Here is a 19,166-nt window from a genome sequence, read left to right as displayed (position 1 = left end):
GCATAGGTCAGAAAGAGTGTAACAGAGGAATAAGCCTGCACAAAAAGCCAGGTTTTCAGTTTTTTCTTAAACACTGCAACATCACTCACTGCCCACAACTCCGGAGGAAGCTGATTCCAGGCTGCCAATCACAGATACTTGAAGGACCTTCCTCCTGATCTTGTGCACTGAATTCTGGGGATCTCTGCCAACAATTTGTTGATGAATCTCAACTGTCTAGCAGGATTGTAGAATACAAATCTGGCTCTGCGGTAAGAGGCCCCTGACTGATATAGGGCATTGTGCACTAGAACACAAGCCTCAATTGTGACTCTTTCCCTAGTGGGCAGCCACTGTAGTGTCCATAAGTAAGGCACAATCTGTGTTCTCTATGGCACATTTAACAGAAGACAGGATGCCACATTTGGATCACATGGAGTCTGTCCAACAGGCAGAAATAAATCATCAAAAATGTGCCAGATAGCATGAAATATGGCTAAACCATTAATTCTCATGACATAAATATTTAGACATTCGCACCCGAATCATTTTGGTAATGAATGCTCTGTAGAAGTGCTATTTATCTTGACTTTCAATGCTGAAGAAGAGGCAATTGGTAATAGCAATAAATATGAAATACCATGCAAATTTGGCAAAATTATATATAAAACATTGCTCCTGCACAGAGGGATATATCTTATGTAAGGCCCTAGGAGTGTAGTACAATATCCATTTTGGGGGAAAAAAACTCCTTTTAAAATTGTCTGCCCGCAGGACTTAGAGATGCATGGTGGAAATCACCTGCCATTTGCTTGATGTTATATTTGAATCTGTGGCATTTCTGATTTCGTCTAAAAAGTTGGGGATTGCAAGGGGGTTCACATTTTGATGAAGCACCTTATAACAATTTCTGACCGCCCCCCACCCAAGACATTTCTTTATAAAAAAAGTTGCTTACCAATCATATAGGCAAAATCATTCACCATGCATGAATGTTTTTTTTTTTTTTTTTTTTAAAGGTTCTTATTTGAGCAAAACTAAACCAGAGTGATGGACTTCTTTTATGAAAAATCTGATTGATTTCCGCCCAAGCTTCCCACAATTAATTTGACACCAACTTGATTAAACCCATTTTCGTTCCACCTCCCAATTGAGTTCTTTGATATCTTCCAAGTATAGATACTCTTGTAGGGAGATGGAAAAATGGCAGTCAGCAATCCTACAGATTCTTTAAACGGCTGCTCAAGTCGCAGTGGTATTGCCTGTAGTGACTTGTACCTAGCGTTTCTTTTTGAACGTTTTGCTGATTTTAGAAAGACGGGAAGATCAATTCATGATTCTTTAGTTCTCTTGTCAAGAAAAACATTATTATGGAACACCACATCATAATTAATACCTGTTAGGCTATTGAATATAGGTGCTTGATAATACAATCTAAAAAAAAGACAAATATATGTCCTGCAGTCTTTCTTCCCGCATGGAATCACAACACGGTCGTTACCACGACAGCGTTGTGATTCCGCATACCATTACTCCGCAAGTCGGAACAACGACTTGCGGAGGGGGGGCGCTGGATGTTGTAATAGTATAATTTACTATTCCAACTCCAGTCTGTGCGGAAACTAGGGAAGGTGTTGGATTTTAAATCCAACACCTCCGCAAGTTGTTGTTCCGACTTGCGGAGTAATGGTATGCGGAATCACAATGTGGTCGTGGTAGCGACCGCGTTGTGATTCCATGCGGGAAGAAAAATTTGTCATTAACGTTGTTTACCAAATATAAACCCCATTGCTCTTTATTTACTTGTAGTGATTAAAGTTGAATCTGTGAATGTTTATCATTCCATATAAATCAACAAGTTAATGCATAATTTTATTGAAATTAGGTATAATTCATCTTAATTTGGACATTGGCAAACAGAAATAAAAATGATAGATTTGACATTTTAATAAGAGATACTTGACCATTTAGAGATAAAGGTAACAAATCGATTGCTTTAGAAAGATACAACCTTTTAAAGGGTAGTGATATATTTTAACTGATATAAATCTAAATAAAATTATGGAACAAATATCCCTAGATGACAAATTGGTAATTTAAGAGAGAATTGTTGTCTTAGTTTTTCTCACATCAGCATTAGTAAGATCTTGGACTCTGAATGAGGGATTGTATACCCCTATCTCTGTAAACTCATGGATTCTATCAAATGTCTTATGGAATATTATCTTCCTCTGCTTTCAAATAAAGAATAATGTCACCTGTAAATAATTTTAGTTTAGATACAGCTGCTAATGGTGGATGAATTAAAGCTTCATTGCGTATCATCGACACCAAGGATTTGCAAAAAGATGTAACTATCATAGATGACATCAGACACTGCTTCCAGTACCTCTATTTATTATTATTGACCATATTGCTTTTGAATTAATACTGATTCTGACTACTGCATCCTTAAACAGATTTGAAGAATAGTTAAAAACTGTTTGGGAAATTTATATTTCGCAAGTGTCATAAATAAGGCCATCCAATAACAAGATATAAAGCCATCTCGACAATTTGTGTTTGTTGTAATTGACTTGAATGGAAATACCCAGTTTGAACCCTATGAATGATTTTTTGAGCAATGTGCATCATGCAGGACAATAGAATCTTAGTGAAAAGTTTGTAATTGGACTTTCAAAAAACATAACAGCCAGTCGAACTCAGGGTTATTAAGTGGCTAAGTGGTTGTTTTCCCACAAAGCTAATTACTATGGCTTTCTAAAAGGATGGGGGGTATTAGTATATAGTACCATATATAATTTGATTAAAAACTTCTGTTTTAAGGTGCGCTCACAGATTCTTCACCTTTAGAAAATCCCTAGTTGTCAGACTAGATCTGGAAAATCTTGAGCAGTATCTCTGCATGCCGGTATGTGGCATCGATTGGCTTAGTGTCACCGTCATCTGCGCTGGATGTGATGTTTGCTGTGCCTAAATAGATATTAGGGTTTCCATCTGACATCAGTTTCTTTCTTTCTGCACCAACAGTGTGGATCCGGAAAGCTACTTCAGTTACTTTTTGACATTTTTTGACTTTTTGTTGACCATTTTTGAGTAATTTGTTCCCAGTGTGCTAGGAACATATCCCCTAACAAAAGTACAGGGTTTGTAATCTTGTGATGAATGTCACAGACTGATGTTTGTGTGTGTTCCACATTTGGTCTCTCTCTGGTGCCTGGGCCACAACTCCAGGGCTGCTCCGAGTGCAAGTCAATGCATCCGAAGGCGATCTGCGAATGAGCGATGAAGCTCCTGACATAGTTGTAGTAGATGGCTCAACGTAGCTCCTTGTCCCACTCCAAAGGACGTTCTGCGGCCACTGCCTGCGACTTTCCCACTCATGGTTGTCTTCCAATTCCAACACATCTTCCACGAAGTTAAGTAAGTCCAAGAAGTAGTAGTCTAAGCATTCTTCAACCTCTGCATCCAAATGATGTGCTTTGAAGTACTGTACCTGTGGAGCCAGTGTCCGGTCCCGTACTGCACTTACCCAATTTTCCACGGAGCGACTCCCCCCCCCCCCCCCCCCCCCCCCCCTCAATAAAATATTTTTACGATGCCATGCATGCCCTATTTTAGCCAAAATTCCTCTGCTGTGTTTTCAAGCCACACTGAGTTGAGAGGTTCCCCTGCTATGTTACTGCCCCCCTCCCATCTCCTCTGACAGCTGCCAGGCTCACTGGATCTGCCACCGGATCTGGTATGATGCAGTTATAGGTGCATCCACCCATCCCGACCCTGGTCCTTCGATGCCACTGGACAACAAGCCTATTGCCATTTCTGACTGCCAAATTGTGCCACCTTGTTGCTGCTTGACTCCGATAGTACCGTCCCGGCTGTATCCACCTCTGGAATTGCTGCCTTTAGACAGGCCTTCCCACCTTAAGGGGTGGTGGTGAAGAAGAAGGGTATGGACCTTTTGAGGAGTACCGCAACCAAGAAGACAACTGGTATGAGGAACTGGGTGATGCTAGTGGATTGGATACCTCCCCTTTACTCTGGCATGCTTTTCCCTCCAGGCCCTGTTTCGGGGGAAGGCACACCTTTTGCAACTGTGATGTGAAGGCAGTGGAGATCCTTGACCTACAGCTGCCTGCCGCAGAGGTCAAGATCAAAGTCTTGCTATTGATCCGGCACCCGAGGCAAGCTCTGCCATACCATTGCTATTCTTTAATGAGGCCCTCACAGCTGTTCTTTTGGGGACCTGGGCTAAACCTTGCATAGGGCTCCATTGCACCACATGATTGTATGAACTGTTGAGGTCAACCCAAATGCATTTCCTTCCAACCCCAAATTGTGCAGAGGGCTTATGTCCTTCCATTTGTGGAAACCCCTCCACCTTTCCCCACATCCCCGGAACAGCTTACTGTGGACCATCCCTCCTTGCTTCATAAGGAAGTGCCGGTTTTGTTGGCCTAAGCAGTGCCAGCACCATAAGTAGGATGTGTTTGTTATTTATGCTACTTTCTGGGGCCGAAAAGGGACTGAGGCCTCTGCCCCCACACTAAATATGCGCCCTCGCAACCTCTTCCTGAAAAAAGTGGAATTAAAGGTGTTCACCTTGGCTCAGGTTCTGTCTGCCCTGGAGACTGGATGGTAGCGTTGGACTTGCAGTATGCTTATTTTCACATTCCCGTCCTGCAAGCTAACAGGCGTTCGCTGTGGTTCACAGTAGGCCACAAGCATTTCCAGTTGTCTGTGCTCCCTTTTGGCCTCACTGGGTGTTCACTAAAGTAATTGTGATGGTTGGAGCACACCTTCGAAGGGCTGGAATCCCAGCGTTCCCTTACCTCGACCAATGGCTGCTGAAGACAGGCCCTCTCCAGGCAGTGCCCCCCCCCCCCCCCACTGATGATCTTGACATTTCAACCTCTGCCCCGATGTGAGTGATTGAGCCTCCCGCATCCTGTTGGTAAAGCACGCAAAACAGCACATGCGGGCACTGCACTAGGACCTGAAATCCCAGTGGGTGCAGCACCAGGGGAATCTCTCAGATCTGGTCCAAATTTTAAAGGAGACTGCAAAAGATCTGCAGTGGTGACTAATGTACTGCGATTGGACCAGCACCAGACTCCTCTCCCTTCCACGCCCGGAACTGACTCGTGGTGACCAATGCATCGTTTCCGGGTTGGGTCGGTCACCTGGGAGGGGTGAAGATCAGAAGACTCTAGCGAAGTCCCAACACCACATCAGTATTCTGGAGCCGACAGGAATTTGCTTGGTATTGAAATCCTTCCTCGTATCTATCAAAAGGAGGTTGGTTCAGATGTTCACAGAAAATACCACTGCCATGTGGTTTTGCAACAATGAAGGCAGAGTGGGGTCGTGGATCCTGTGCCAAGAGGCCCAGTGCCTCTGGGGCAACAGGGCATCTTCCTGGTCATGCAGCACCTAAAAGTATATTTGAACGCCAGGGCATACAAACTCAGCCGCCGATACCTTGCAGATCATGAACGTCGTCTACACCTGAGGTGGCGTAAGGTTTCTTCAGAGAATAGGAAAAACGTTGTCTCAGTTTCTTTGCCACCGCTGAGAATGCGCAATGCCACCTCTCCCGCTCATTGGTGTTTTCAGAGCGGCTCTTGCTCTGGGACTCATTCCACTTAGACTGGATTCCGGGACTCCTATATGCCTTACCGTCATTACACCACCTGCCCAAAGTTCTCACGAAGATTATGACCAATCAGGGTCAAGCCTTCTAGGGGCTCAGGACTGGGCAAGGCAAGTTTGGTATCCTGAACATGGGCCTCTGTCCTCTGATCAGGCTGCTTTCTTTAAGAGTACCGCCTGTCACTGCAGCATGGCAGGGTCCTGAACCCGAACCTACACACAATTCACATTCATGCATAGGTCTTAAGTATGACAGTTGAATGCCTTTGAACTTCCTCTCGAGATTTGTGATCTCTTTTTGGCAGCTAGGCGTCCCTCAACAAAGATTATATATGCCTGCCGTTGGAAAAGAATTCGTGACTTGGTGCTCCTCCCATTATGCTGACCCACTTTCGGCCCCCTTATTGGCAGTGTTACTGTTTGCACTGTCTTTACCTCCTCAAGGCCTTGCCTTTAGGCACTGTAAAAGATTAGCTTTGAGCCATGTCAGATTTCTTGCAGTTGCCAGATCAGTAAGTCACCTGTTGTGACACCTTTTCTTAAGGGCTTGCAACACTTGTTCCCTCCTATCCCTTTCAACCCATTCAAGCCCCTGCACAGCTGTCTGCTCCGACTCCTAGCCAAGACTGCCTTCTTAGTGGTCTTCACATCAGCCAGGAGGGTCCATTAGCTTGTAGCACTTTTATTTAACCCTCCGTACACCAGCTTCTACCCGGACAAACTGGGTCTTTGGACATGTGCCTCCTTCCTTTCGAAGGTGGTGACCTCTTTCCATGTCCTACAAAACATCAGATTGACGATTTTCTTCGTGCCACCTCCTCCTTCTAAGGTGAGGAGAATCTCCACCGTTTTGGATACAAAAGGAGCCCTGCCCTTTTACATTGTTCGCACCAAAGACCACCGAGAACCGAAAGGCACTGCAGAAGAGAACCCTCTCTCGATGAATAGTACTTTGCATTAAAAACTGCTGCACACCAGCTATGAAGCATCTGCATGAGGGCTTCCACCAGGGTCAAGGCCGCTACTACTGCATTAGAACACGGTGTACCTGTCCTGGACATCTGCCGAGTTGCTATGTGGGCGTCCTTCCACACATTCACAAAGCACTGCATTGTTTGGACAGTCAGGTCCTTCGAAATTGGCATTTGGCCCGTTCGGTCATCCAGGATTTCCTGGTTTGAGCCAGTTTGCAGACCCACCTGTCGGAAGGTATTGCTTAGGTATCTATTCTAAGTTGAGGAATCTGCTGTTAGAAGTCTCTATCAGAAAACCTTGGTATTACTTTTTCTGGAAGAGACTTTATCTAACTGCAGATTTCTCACCTTTCTGCAAACCTGGCTCTTCACTCTAACATCCTGTGAAATTCTGCAAATTGGTCGAATAATCATTCTGATCTTCTAGTTCTTTCTTACAAAGCCTCTGTGATGTCTCTATTGTGTGGACCATAAGGTCACAACTTCACTTAGTGTTAATATAGCTGAAGCCGGCTGGATAGAGTACTTTTTAACCAGGTACCGAACATTGTCTTTGTAGACTGTTGTGGAAAGTAAAGATTCGAGCCTGCACTGAATAATAGAAAGAGCTATGCACATATTTTGCAGGGTCCAATTCGTTCGTAACGAGATTACAGAACATAGTGCTGCAATTAATGAGGTAGTCAAAATTGTTTAAAATCGTGATTGCCATTACAACCTCACATTATGTTTATTGCTAAAAAGCCCTCAATGTTGTTTCTAGAAAACTGAGGGGCCTCTAAACCAAGAATATATCGGTTGAACAGCCAGCTGCAGTATGGGAGAGGGAAACTACATCACTCAGGTACAATGACTTACAGACAAGTATCCGTAGTGAGGAAAGATAAATAGAGGGAGATTCTAATACATGTTTTGATGTCACAAAACATTTATTACAGATGAGAAAGATAAAGCCATGATGAGAGCCCTGTGAATGAAATACCAGTACTCGAAACGCATCGGCACATCCTCAAAAAAATGTTGAGGAATTGTGGTTAAATTCCACTTCACAACTAAGGACTAAAATCCCTTTTCAAACTTTATTGATTATTTGTAAAAATTGGACGGATATCAAGTGTAGATACTAAGGGAAGGCATAAGACTATTGCCCTTCTTTTGCACACAACTAGCGAGACATGACATAAGTAACTGTTGTTTGTTGGGTTTTGTTTTGATATTGTTTTTTCACAATTGTCAGTCAAAGAGTTTTGTGATGTTTTTTGTAGAGCACGATTAATCACTTGTAAATTTGAAATGTTTTATAAAATATTTTGCTATGTGGTTATGGTGGGAGAGGTGTGGCGCCGCGGCCAGGGCGACTGACGCTGGAATCTGGGGACCACGGTTCGATCCCCGGCTCCGGCGGCAGGTTAGCCCAGCACCATGTGACTCTGGGCAATAGCTCGCTTAATCTTCCCGACGGCCCCCCAGCGCCTAGAGACCCTTACGGGTGATTGTGCGCTTTACAAATGTGGACTTTACTTTTATGAAGAGACCATGTTTTCATTCTCCATGTGCTAATGTATGGAGTTCAAAAGGTAAAAATACCAGGATAAACAAAATTACAAGGTGTTTGTCTACAAAGCAGAAGTCACTTACGCTTTTCAAAAAACTCAAGGTATAGGCTTATCTCCAGTTGCTCTAGAATTTTGAGAATGGCATTTTCTTCCACGGTTTTGAAAGAGTTCCATGAGGCATTGGTTTTGAGGCTTTGCTCCGGTCGACATGATGGTATGACACACCGGGAATGGGGAGGTTTAGAGTAGGGTGAGCGAGGGCGGTGCACCAATGCCATCAGCAATTCTGTTCTACTATTTAACATCTTCTCAAGGAAGAAGGAGGCAAATTCTTCACAGTTTGGTAGCTGACTGGATCAAGCAGTAGAAGGATATGGTAGGCCAATTGATTGAAGATTAATAAGCTCAAAGCGTTTTTGGTCCGTTTCTAGCTTGATCTAGTTGGTTTCTGAAGAAATTTGCTTTCGAGGTTCTAATGCTTTTGTAATAGGAGTTCCTCAGTGATCTTAGATGCTTGAGGTGTTCATGGGAAGGTGAGGATCTCTATTTTTGTTTGCTAGTCTTAGGTTTCGTCTTTCAAAGCTTCCGTTGTACCATGGTTTAGTGTCTTTGGTGGACAGTCTTTTTAGCCGTAAGGTTACAATTGTGTCTATAATGTTTACCATGGAGCTGGTGTAGTGGTTTGTGAGATCTTGGTGATCGGCCATGCCACCAGGAGGTAGAAGGATTTTATTACTGAGGGATGTCAGTTCAATAAAGGTAATGTTATGTGTTGTAGGTGTCAAATAAAATACTGGAAACAGATAATAAGTTGGTTGGTGTGTTTATTCATAGAGTAACGAGCCACCGCACCATCCACTGGCACTGGGCAACACCAACTGACACTTTGCAGAATTAGAAGCCCATTAGCCCCATGACAACATAGAGATTCTTCATAAGAAACACAATAAGCACTTGTAAATACAACATTATGCATGCTCATTTTCCATACTTTGGGTTTCATTAATTAAGCGGTATTTGTTTTCGCTGATATTGAACTGAGGAATGTGATGCAGTAGTTGTCAGACCAGTCACAGGGGAGGATGCATTACAGTTGTATGGAGTTGTTCTTTCGCAATGATAATGTCTCTCCCTTGTTATGTGTGAGGCTGTCGCAGAATTGTGTTAGTTGAAGTCAGCAAGAAAGTATTTAAGGCTGTTAACTAAAGGGTCCTTTGGGTCATTCTAGTGGAGGTTGAAGTCTCCAAGCAAGATTTGGGTGTCGTGTTGGCCCGCGTATGTTGCGAAGATATCTATGATTTCTTCTGTAAAAGAAGTGTTATCTCCAGGCTGGTGATAGATTGTGTGTGATTTGCATAGTGGTCTGATGTTGCATGCAATATCCATAAATATCCATGGGGAATGGATCACTTGTACCTGTAACCGGGGTTCTGGTGTTCTAGCTGTCTCTGCTTAAAAAACCCTCATTCACATAAACCGGTCGTGAGGCAGTATATCTTGGTTCTCCGCCTTATTTAAAAACGTGACAGCATCATCATAGGGTTTCTTTTGTATGCTTCCTCCACCTGAAGGGAAACCACTGGTTATTACAGCAGTGATCAGTGACAAAAAAGGGTGAGGGTGCTCAAGTGAGGTGAATTTTAAAAATTCGCATGCTACTTAAACTGCAACGCTATTCAGTTTGGATCATGAATAGAAATAAAAGCAGTATTGTGCGCAGTTAGACATGTTACCAGTCCAGCACACTTATTCGTCCAGATAAATGGTCAACATGTTTCAGCCCCATAGAGTTCCCAGGTGGGTCGGGGGTCCTTCTTCAGGACATAGAGTAAGTAATGGCAGAGCTGAGTGGTAATCCCAGTCCCAATGAGTGATTCTGAACTCATATATGTTTGAGTCATAGGTTAATAAACACCTAGAGCTGTGTGAAGTAAAAGAAACAAAGAGAGAAAATATGTGATAATACTAAACGTATATTAAAAAAATGGTTAAAATGCTCTCATGATTATATAAGCTGCATTTCCAATAAACATTTACAAAAAAGATTACAACAAATCTTCGTTACGAATTTGTTCAACTTGAACATGTCATCAGTAATAAGCAAATGAGAAAATGGCAATGCTTTAAACCCAATGCAGGGGAGATACGGGGTTGGTGACCCTGAATGCTTACGAGTATAACTATCTGCCCGAACGACACCAGCCCTGGTTTTACAGGAGCTCTTCGAGTACTCTACAAGCACTACTCTCCTTAGATAAGAAGAACATGAGACTGGAAGAAAGTGGGGTGGTGTAGGTCCCACTTCTATTCACATTTTCCAGGCAGAGGATGTGGATCCACTATCTCTGGATTCAGAACCAGTTTGAGTTGTTTCTCTTCCAGGTGTCCTTCTCGGACTGTTCTCCAAACTCAGCCACCCACTGTGTTAAGTGACCCCTGTCACAGCATGTACCACTAGGGCTTTTTCCAAGTGGGCGCATCAGCAACATAGGTATAATGAAGAGTGAGTTTTCTGCATTTGGCAGACAGTAATTATAGAAGATGAAAGCGCAGGCACGGCCTAGAAAAGTCCTCGCATTTAACAACAGAATCTACGTCTACCATATACCACATGTTGGTGCTTAGGAAGAACTAGTCAGTTGCCCCTTGCTAACAAAGTCTTGATTCAATTTCTAAATGTAGCCTGGTCTCCATCCTCCCTCCTTCAGTTTCTGGATTTCCACCCTCCAGCCACAGGTAACACACTTCCACGTGGCTGTGGAAGCTATCCTCACCCTTCAATATGTGTCATCCTACTGTCCGGTCTCCATCCTCCCTCCTCCCTCCTCCCTCCTTCAGTTTCTGGATTTCCACCCTCCAGCCACAGGAATGCAGGTAACACACTTCCACATGGCTGTGGAAGCTATCCTCACCCTTCATTATATGCCATCCTACTGCCAGGGCAATACAAAATGAATCCCACTGACTTAAAATACTGACACTTTCACAAAGAGTCCTACTTCCATGTGTGTGTCATGTTCACTGTATATTAACCCACACTTAGCGTAATGTTCTGGGTTTCACATAACACCAGAACTTTACACAAGAGGGTTCAGTAGGCCACTGTCACTTACACAGATAAAAATATGTGGTCACATTAAAGATACACAAAAGACGATACACTGTCACCACCACTTTATGTACAAAAGCCAGGAGAGGGACAGAGTTCCAGTGTCTACTATAAGAGCACACTTGGTGAACTCTCCAGGTCCTGGACCTTGTATTGAAGGGACAGGGCTAGGCAGAGCACTGCGCGTATGCTAGGTTAATGTGATGCCAGTTCAAAACTAAAAATCAGTGTACCAATTTCATGTATAATTGAGCACTACGGTACTTGAGTGAACATGTTTACCATGCAAGGGATATTCCCATCCCAGCAGCTTTTTTTTAGTTTCTATTCATTGTTGTCTTCTTGGTGCCAATTTGTGATAGATAAGAAACAACTTCCTTCTGGTATTTATTTTCATTAAGTCTACCAGTTACTCCACATCCAGACCAGAGGCAAAGTGTGCTCATATCGACATAAGCATACATAACTCACCAGTTTAGGAGTGTTCTCCACAAAAATTGTAAATTGTACTGTATGCCAAATCAGTTTTTAAACTCTCCTTACCTACAGATTGATCATTTGCCTCTCTAATTCTGACACAATCGTTTAGAACGCCTGTTTATTCTTCAAGATAGCAACAAGTGCTATTCCTTATCCTGACCGCCATAGTTCTACTCTGATTTCAAATCGACTGCAGGATCAACTAATCCTGTAAATTCTGCTCCATGGACTTAATTTTCACTGTGGGAATTGTATGCCTCTTGGTATACAGAATCCAAAAGTGCATCACATGCTTAAGTCTGTCCATAAAAATGTCCTGGAAAGTGTCACTTCCTAGAGATGGTGTATGAGATCTAGGTTTATTGTACGAGTGATATTTAGTTCCCTTCTCCAATGTAAATATTCCTAATACCCAACTTTGCATTGTTGGTCCCTGGCAAGAAGATGTAAAACTTGGGCATGCTTGGAATTCTATAGAATAAGTCTTGGTGGAATGTATTGTTTAACATTAGGTGAGTCCATTTTATAATGAGGAAGCATCCAGGGACATCTCTTACCTAGTATTTAATCTTTACCTATGAGCTATCCTACTATAGGCAACTTGGTTCAATGACACAATAGTTACCTTAATTGACAGATGGTGTAATGGATTTCCTGTTTCATCTGCCTAACATGACAATCTGTTTTCGTTTTGTAGGAATTAGCTGGTTTCACAGGTGGGGATGTCAGTTTTCTGAAAGAGGACTTCGAGCTCCAGCTGAACAAGCAACTTGTGTGGGATTCAGTAAGTTTTTGTTTTTCTGTTCTTCTATTATATTGGCTATTCAAAGAAGTTTTCCTCGCAATCTTGGTTATACAGCATTATGTTGATTTTTGTACTAATGTTGCAGTCACAAATGTAAATTGTTTGCAGCATTTGATTGGGAAAGAATATAAAAAGAAAGTGATTTACACTGCTACACATTAGGCTAAAGCCCATTATTAACTTATGCCACATTTAACTATACTAAAACTTAATCTACAAGTAAGCCCCCAATAAGGCTCTTATTCAACAGGGAAACTTGTCAGTAGATATGATGGGAATGGGGATTGCGGTGGAGGGGAAAGTGAAACATCAATGGTGACAAAACATTAACTTTAGGGCAGCTACACAATCTCTCAACACCATCATACAACCATTCCGCGACAATACCCATCAGCCAGTCCCTTTCCTTCCTGTTTGCCAAGAAGGTTCTCACCACCAGGGGGTCAGTTAAGGCATAGTTTTTTTTTTAAAACTATGTACATGTATCTTTCATGGGTACGATAATGGTGCTTTAAAGCCAACCATCAACAGGTCTTAGTTAATTGCATACCTCTGCCCTACTACTTTGGATTTTTGTGCTCAAGACAGTGCACACCAGTGCTTTGCTGGCTTTGTAGGCGAGTCCTCTGTTTTTAAAGGCCAGTTCAGTGATAGCCTCTCACTGCTATGATGTCCCCAACTTTACCTCTATGGTTTCAGCCTTGGATGTCTTCAAATTAGAGACTTGCTTTTGTAAATGGGAACGCCCTGTGGATTTCTAACTTCCTTTCTGTCTGAGGCCCCAATATCGCTCCTTGGAGAAACAGGCTCTCAATTTCTCAGGATTTTCCACCTGATAGAGATCCAGAATACTCAAGCATTTGTCCTCACTGTATTACCTTATTACTCTGTATCATATTCCAGAAGAACCATGGCTGAGACAACCTAGCCTTTAAAGTCCTCAAAGATGTTAATGCACTCCTTATTTCACAAGCTTGGCACGTCATATCCTACACCTGCTGTTCTAAGCTTCCAAACTTTGTCTCATGTTGACCCTCCCATCTGTATATCTCGGAGTATCCCTCTAATACTGTGACCTTTTGATCAATATCTATTAGAATCTCTATTGTGTCCTTATATAAGTCCATGATCAGTGCCTCATCTTGCATTCGAGTAGCACCACAATGGCCCATCATCATGAGAAAGCAGTCTCTGCCGAGCGCGAGGCAAAGAAGTCCTTTGTATCTTTGGCATATCTTTGCACCTTGGGAAGCATATCAATCAGTAGACTGTACTCCAATAGCTCTCCAAACAGCCACAATTAAATTCACTTTTTTACATTTACAAGGGTAACTCCAGCCAGTATCGATACATGGATAACCATCGCATCACAGGGCTGTGTATCAGGGTCTCTCCGTCGCCAGTCTGCGTTTTCTCAAGCACTGCTCTCTTTTCCTTAGCCTCACCACATTGCTATGCCAGATCTGGAACCAAGGGCCTCCATATCCCTGGCCTGGCTCCCCAGGAACTTCTCCAGCGTGTACGGCACCCCCCAGTCCTCTGCTCTCTCAGCTCATGCCCCATCAGTGGGCACTATCATTATCCTCCCGAGTGTGCCACGGTTCCTTCATTCACCTTGGACGATGCCTGCAGGTGCCTTCTTGTCAGTGATGGAGGAAGAGAACTATCTTGCCACAGTATATGGGCTTGCTTCTGTTTTGTAGATGGCCTGGAGAATTAGGGCTGGTCCTCCTTTGATTTGTTAATTCCGCTCGAAGGACCCTCTGGGCCCCAGAGTGAGAGCCAAACTGAAGTTCCACTTAATGCTATCCCTCCGGGAGCCCAGCAAACGTTCCCCTCTACCTCTCCACCATGTAGATGTTGGTTTATGGAAAGGAGGCTAGCTGTACGGTACACCATTTGTTAATGTGAGTAGTACAGTACATGAAGGATTTAGTGCTTTGTAGTGCGTGCAGGTTTCAAAGAATGTGCTGAGTGTATCTGTACCTGTGAGTGGTACAATACATGAAGAGTGTAGTACGTGCATGTTAAATGCATATGCTGCATGCATGCATGTTTGCTTATGAGCAGTACAGTACATGAAGGGTACAGTGATCTGCAGTGCATGCATATTAAATGCCTATGAGTGGTAGAGGAAGGTTATAGTGCTGTGCAGTGTGTATATGCTGTATGCATGCATTGGGTGTATGTGTGCTTGTGAATGGTACAATAGAAGGAGAGCTTTGGGTTCCATTTTGGGAGTCCCAGACCTGCATGGTGAAACATGAAGGCGTTAAGGAATCCCCAGACAGATTTGCGTATTGCTTCATTACTGTAAGCTGGGTGAGGCACACACTGATGAGGGGGAGAGCCAGGCTTTCCCAGTGCACCTCAAAGGGTGCTCTTTCATTCAGTCGGAGATCACAAGGAAGGGACCTGGGCACATCTCAGGAAGGAGATGGGGCTGATAAGAGAATCATAGAGTATGGCTGTGGGCCCTGGGCTAACCTTTTGAAACACATATCACTATGGCTGACATCCAGGTGTGAGCTCTGATCCCTCCCCGGGGCAGTGTTGTAGGGCTATCCGCTTTGGAGTCACTCCTGCTGTGACAGACTTCTTTCAAGAAGAGGGTAGAGGAGTGGACACTTCAAAAGAAGTTTGAGAGCCTAAATATTGCAGTCTTCCAAGCAGCCAGACAGGCTGTGTGAGATGGGAAGCTCTGCAAGACTGCCTGTGGCCAGGACGGGGTGGGCCAGGCCTACTAGTCTCCTTTGTTGGTGAGGGGACATCGCCCATTAAATCCAAGACCAGCTGGCCTGGAGCATTGTCGCCTGCCTTCTTGCCAAGACCAGTGTGGCCTTTGAGGAAGAGGAGACCATAGAAGGGAGCGAGGTCCAGTGGGGAATCCTGCTGAGTTCATTCCTGTTACAAGTGTGAGAAAACAGCTGCTGTACCGATCTGGTCACAGCCCACATGCAGGATAAAGTCGAGACCCCTGTATGCTAGGAGATGGCCACCGTGAAGTGAACCGTGTTGAATGCTTTGCTGATTGTACCAGAGCCCATGTGCAGCTAAGGATCGGCACATTAGGAGTAAAAGGCCTCAACTCCCACAGTTGGGGCCCAGTAACCCGTACTTGCCTTGTGGCCCTCTGAAACAGTTTCTGATCAAGCCCAGGCAGATTTTTTCATTATGCTCATGTAATTTGCTCAATTTGGTGTTACACTTTACATGAAGTGTCATAAATATCGGCTTAGCAAAATTTCATATAATCTTTTGCTGTAGAGTACTGGGTCGAGTTTAACATGTCTCATGGGAGGCAGGTAATGGGAGAGGATTTTTTTTTACAGTGCACTTGTCTTGTATCTCGAGTGACTTTTGAACATAAGATATGCTGTAGAGCACAGTTTTCAGTTGCGGTACTTCAAACTGCATTTTGCATAATTTCCTGGCATTTCATGTAATTTTAAGGGGATAAAAATTATGCAGGTCCGCACACCCTAACATTGCATTCACCACCACCACCACCTCCCATATCTGTGGATTTTGGTTTTAAAGATTGTAGACGAAGCATCGATTTGAACTTATACTTTTAATGTCAAATTTTAAGAGCAGTAGTGGTGGTTTAGAGACTGCACATCTCAATCCACACAGTAAAGGGGTACAATATTCCCAAAATCTGGGTGTTTATCAATCATGGACATGCCAAGAGGGATTTTATTAATTTTCTCTTTAAAATTATTAAGCACCTGCCACAAGCTGGATGATGAAGCATTAGTAGGAAACACTGGGCCTGAGAAGTAGGCTTCTAGGTTTACGGGAGGCTTTGTTCTGCTCTTTCATGGTACTTTTATGTACCTAAATGGCCCTCCTATGTTCCAGGTGATCTACTAGCTGTTGGCGTTTTCTGCATTTAGTTTCTGGCTTGCCACTGGCTTGTTTCATGGATTTAAGAGTGGCAGTGTATCATGGAACTTTTTTTTCCACAACAAATTTTATTGTTGACAGACACAGCCTTCCCAAGTGATACCGGGGCAGCATTTGTATACATCTCTGCAATGGTAAATATGTCAAGATTTATGATACACAATAGTTGCAGTATGGAATATGCTATACAATGAATTAAACACAAAGAAACATTGCCAACTCAAAACATCAATGTCACAAGGTCCATATACAACTTGTTGTACAGAGTCATCAATCGTAATGTAAACATATATGTATTATCATTCACAGAAGAAATCCCCAACATTTGCTCATTATGGCAGATTTTCATTATGTATCGTAGAGGCAATTGGTTCAAGATATAGGCCCCGATAATCAATCCACCTCTTGCAAATCTTCACGTTTTTCTGGGGACCTCCCTGGGCTAGGAAAATTGGTAGCTCCAACCCCATAGAAAAGTCAAGGCCCCGTTTCCAGGCCCCAACGGATGGCGGTGACGTGAACCATGGAACTTTGAAAGAATAAAATCTTGACGTTTTCATTTTGGTCATGGTTAAAAGTCAATTGAATCATAAACTGAGTCACAAAATGTTTTGAAGACCTCTTCACAGGATTCCTGGTACTCCTCCAGCAAATCATCTAACCTAGGGAGATGTTTCAGTTTTATAGAAGTCCACTGAAACACGTCAGTGTATTTGATTTACCATATCTGTTGTAATATCTTGATATGATGGATGGTGACTCTAGAAGCACATCGTGCATTATGTTGTAAGCAGATTGGTACTACTGTAATAGACAATTGTTTGCTGTCTTATGTGTCTCCCTCTTTTTATCTACATATATTTATTTGTATGTACATAATTTTCATTTACATTTTTGAAAACGTTTTCTTTTGCGCTGATTTGTGAACGTGTTATTGTGTAACAATGTTTTAACTAGTGTGATGATTATTTGATTACTAGACTATTATGCATACTGATATTGAAACTATCTGTAACTGTAAGTGGTGTTTGTAAAAGCTTGGAGCTTCTCTATATTGCTGTGGTACTAGTTTGATTGAAGGATTTTTTAATATATCATTGGCCTATAGAGGATTTTGACAGTGTGTGCAAAGTATACACGTGGAACACAGTGCTTTCCCAAGGGGAAATTTGATCATATTGTTGATCAATTGTATAGAACCTGTGTTTTTAGAGTATGCGGTAACTCGCAATTTGGTACAGATGGGAAGGAGATATTTTTTGACTATGTTAAGAATTTTGTATCCTATAAATTCCTTCCATGGTTTGCACTCCTCATAAAGCTGGGTACTAAAATCACAATCTAGCAGTGAGCTATTCACTTCCTTACAGACCATACTGACCTTACGCACTTTTAACTTCAAAAGACTTGGGGGCTTATTAAGAGGACGGCGGTCTAGGGACCGCCATACTCGAAGTGGCGGTCTGCCTGCCGTGTTCAGAGGGTGGCGGTGGGATCGCCACCTGTGCCAGGATCCCGTGGCAGTAGCGGTGTGGAAAGGGGCAGGAGTATGCTGGCAGTTCTGATACTGGCACCGTCAGTGACGCCACCATAAAAAGGGTGTCACACATGCACGTAAGGAGGCCCGGACAGGGCCCCTTAGTGAATATGCCAATGGAGGTGTGCACATGTTGTGCCCCCCTATATTTTGCCCCCTATATATGCACCTTTGTTCCTGCACTGTGTGACTTGCACGCCATGGTGCATGCCACGCTATGCCAGAACATGCTGTAGGCGCAGTCACGGCCGCGGTCTGCTTGTTAGGCTCTCCTATGAGCCTGATAGCTGCTGCTGTGACACTGCCTCCATACCACCCGCCCACCCTGGAACCAACTGGGAATGTGGTGGCTGGGTACACCATAGGATTGGCAGTCTTCCCGTAATGAGGCCCTACATCTATCAAATTGTAAAAGTCCTCTGAGAATCTGACAGTAGCAAATACATTTTCCCACTCACCCTAATAGTATGTTTTGAACTTTGGTTAAAGTAGATACATGTGAGCCCTTCAGGCCTACAATTGAAGTATTATCGATTGTCATTTTCATTGAACTTCTTGATGATCTAAGAAACTAATTATGGGTAAAAACATTGTCTTTTTTTAATACTGGTGAAGCATTGCTGAGAAGGAACAGAATCAGTTAATCAGGTGCATCTTGGAAGTTGCCTGCCAGATTCTAATCCCAGCCCTAAATCACACCTGTACTAGTGTATAATCAATTGTTTTTAATTTTTTTAGGTTCTCTCAGCCTCATTATGGGGTGGGATATTGATGCCTTTTGGGGGCAAGACATCTAGTATTGCTGACAGGTAAGTTAATAAAAAATAATTCCCACTCTTCTTCATTGTAAGATTAATGACTGACAACAGAAATAGTTTTAAGACTATGGCTCCTTTCTTTCTAATAGCTTGCAAAAAGTGTTTGTTTTAAATAACTAGAATTCTTTCCCCACTTTACCTGCCGATTCATGGTGTTCTAATTACATGACCAGGATAAAACTGGTAATTAAAATATGGCTGTTTTAATTTAATTACTGCATACATTAAATAATGAATTTCAGGCTCGTTGATAGTGAATTAGGTATTGAGGATACAAATGTTTTGCTAATGCTTCACCTTCATATGACCTATTTGAGGAGAAGATATCACAGCAGATAAAACAGCTC

At 42.9% G+C, this 19,166-nt stretch overlaps 1 protein-coding gene across 1 annotated transcript in view; it reads left to right on the top strand.

The window, feature by feature from the left end:
* The window catches only part of SAMM50 (SAMM50 sorting and assembly machinery component), a 209,943-nt gene that overhangs the window by 146,856 nt on the left and 43,921 nt on the right, over positions 1-19,166 (top strand). The window contains exons 10-11 of the mRNA XM_078673862.1: positions 12,448-12,534; positions 18,740-18,810. Of these exons, the coding sequence (XP_078529988.1) occupies positions 12,448-12,534; positions 18,740-18,810 (158 nt within the window). The remainder of the gene's footprint in view (positions 1-12,447; positions 12,535-18,739; positions 18,811-19,166) is intronic.

Source organism: Lissotriton helveticus, chromosome 1_1, assembly GCF_964261635.1.
Source record: "Lissotriton helveticus chromosome 1_1, aLisHel1.1, whole genome shotgun sequence".
In the NCBI taxonomy this organism is placed as follows: domain Eukaryota; kingdom Metazoa; phylum Chordata; class Amphibia; order Caudata; family Salamandridae; genus Lissotriton; species Lissotriton helveticus.
Note: the sequence above shows the minus strand (reverse complement) of the source record. Positions and strands in the feature narration are given on the sequence as shown.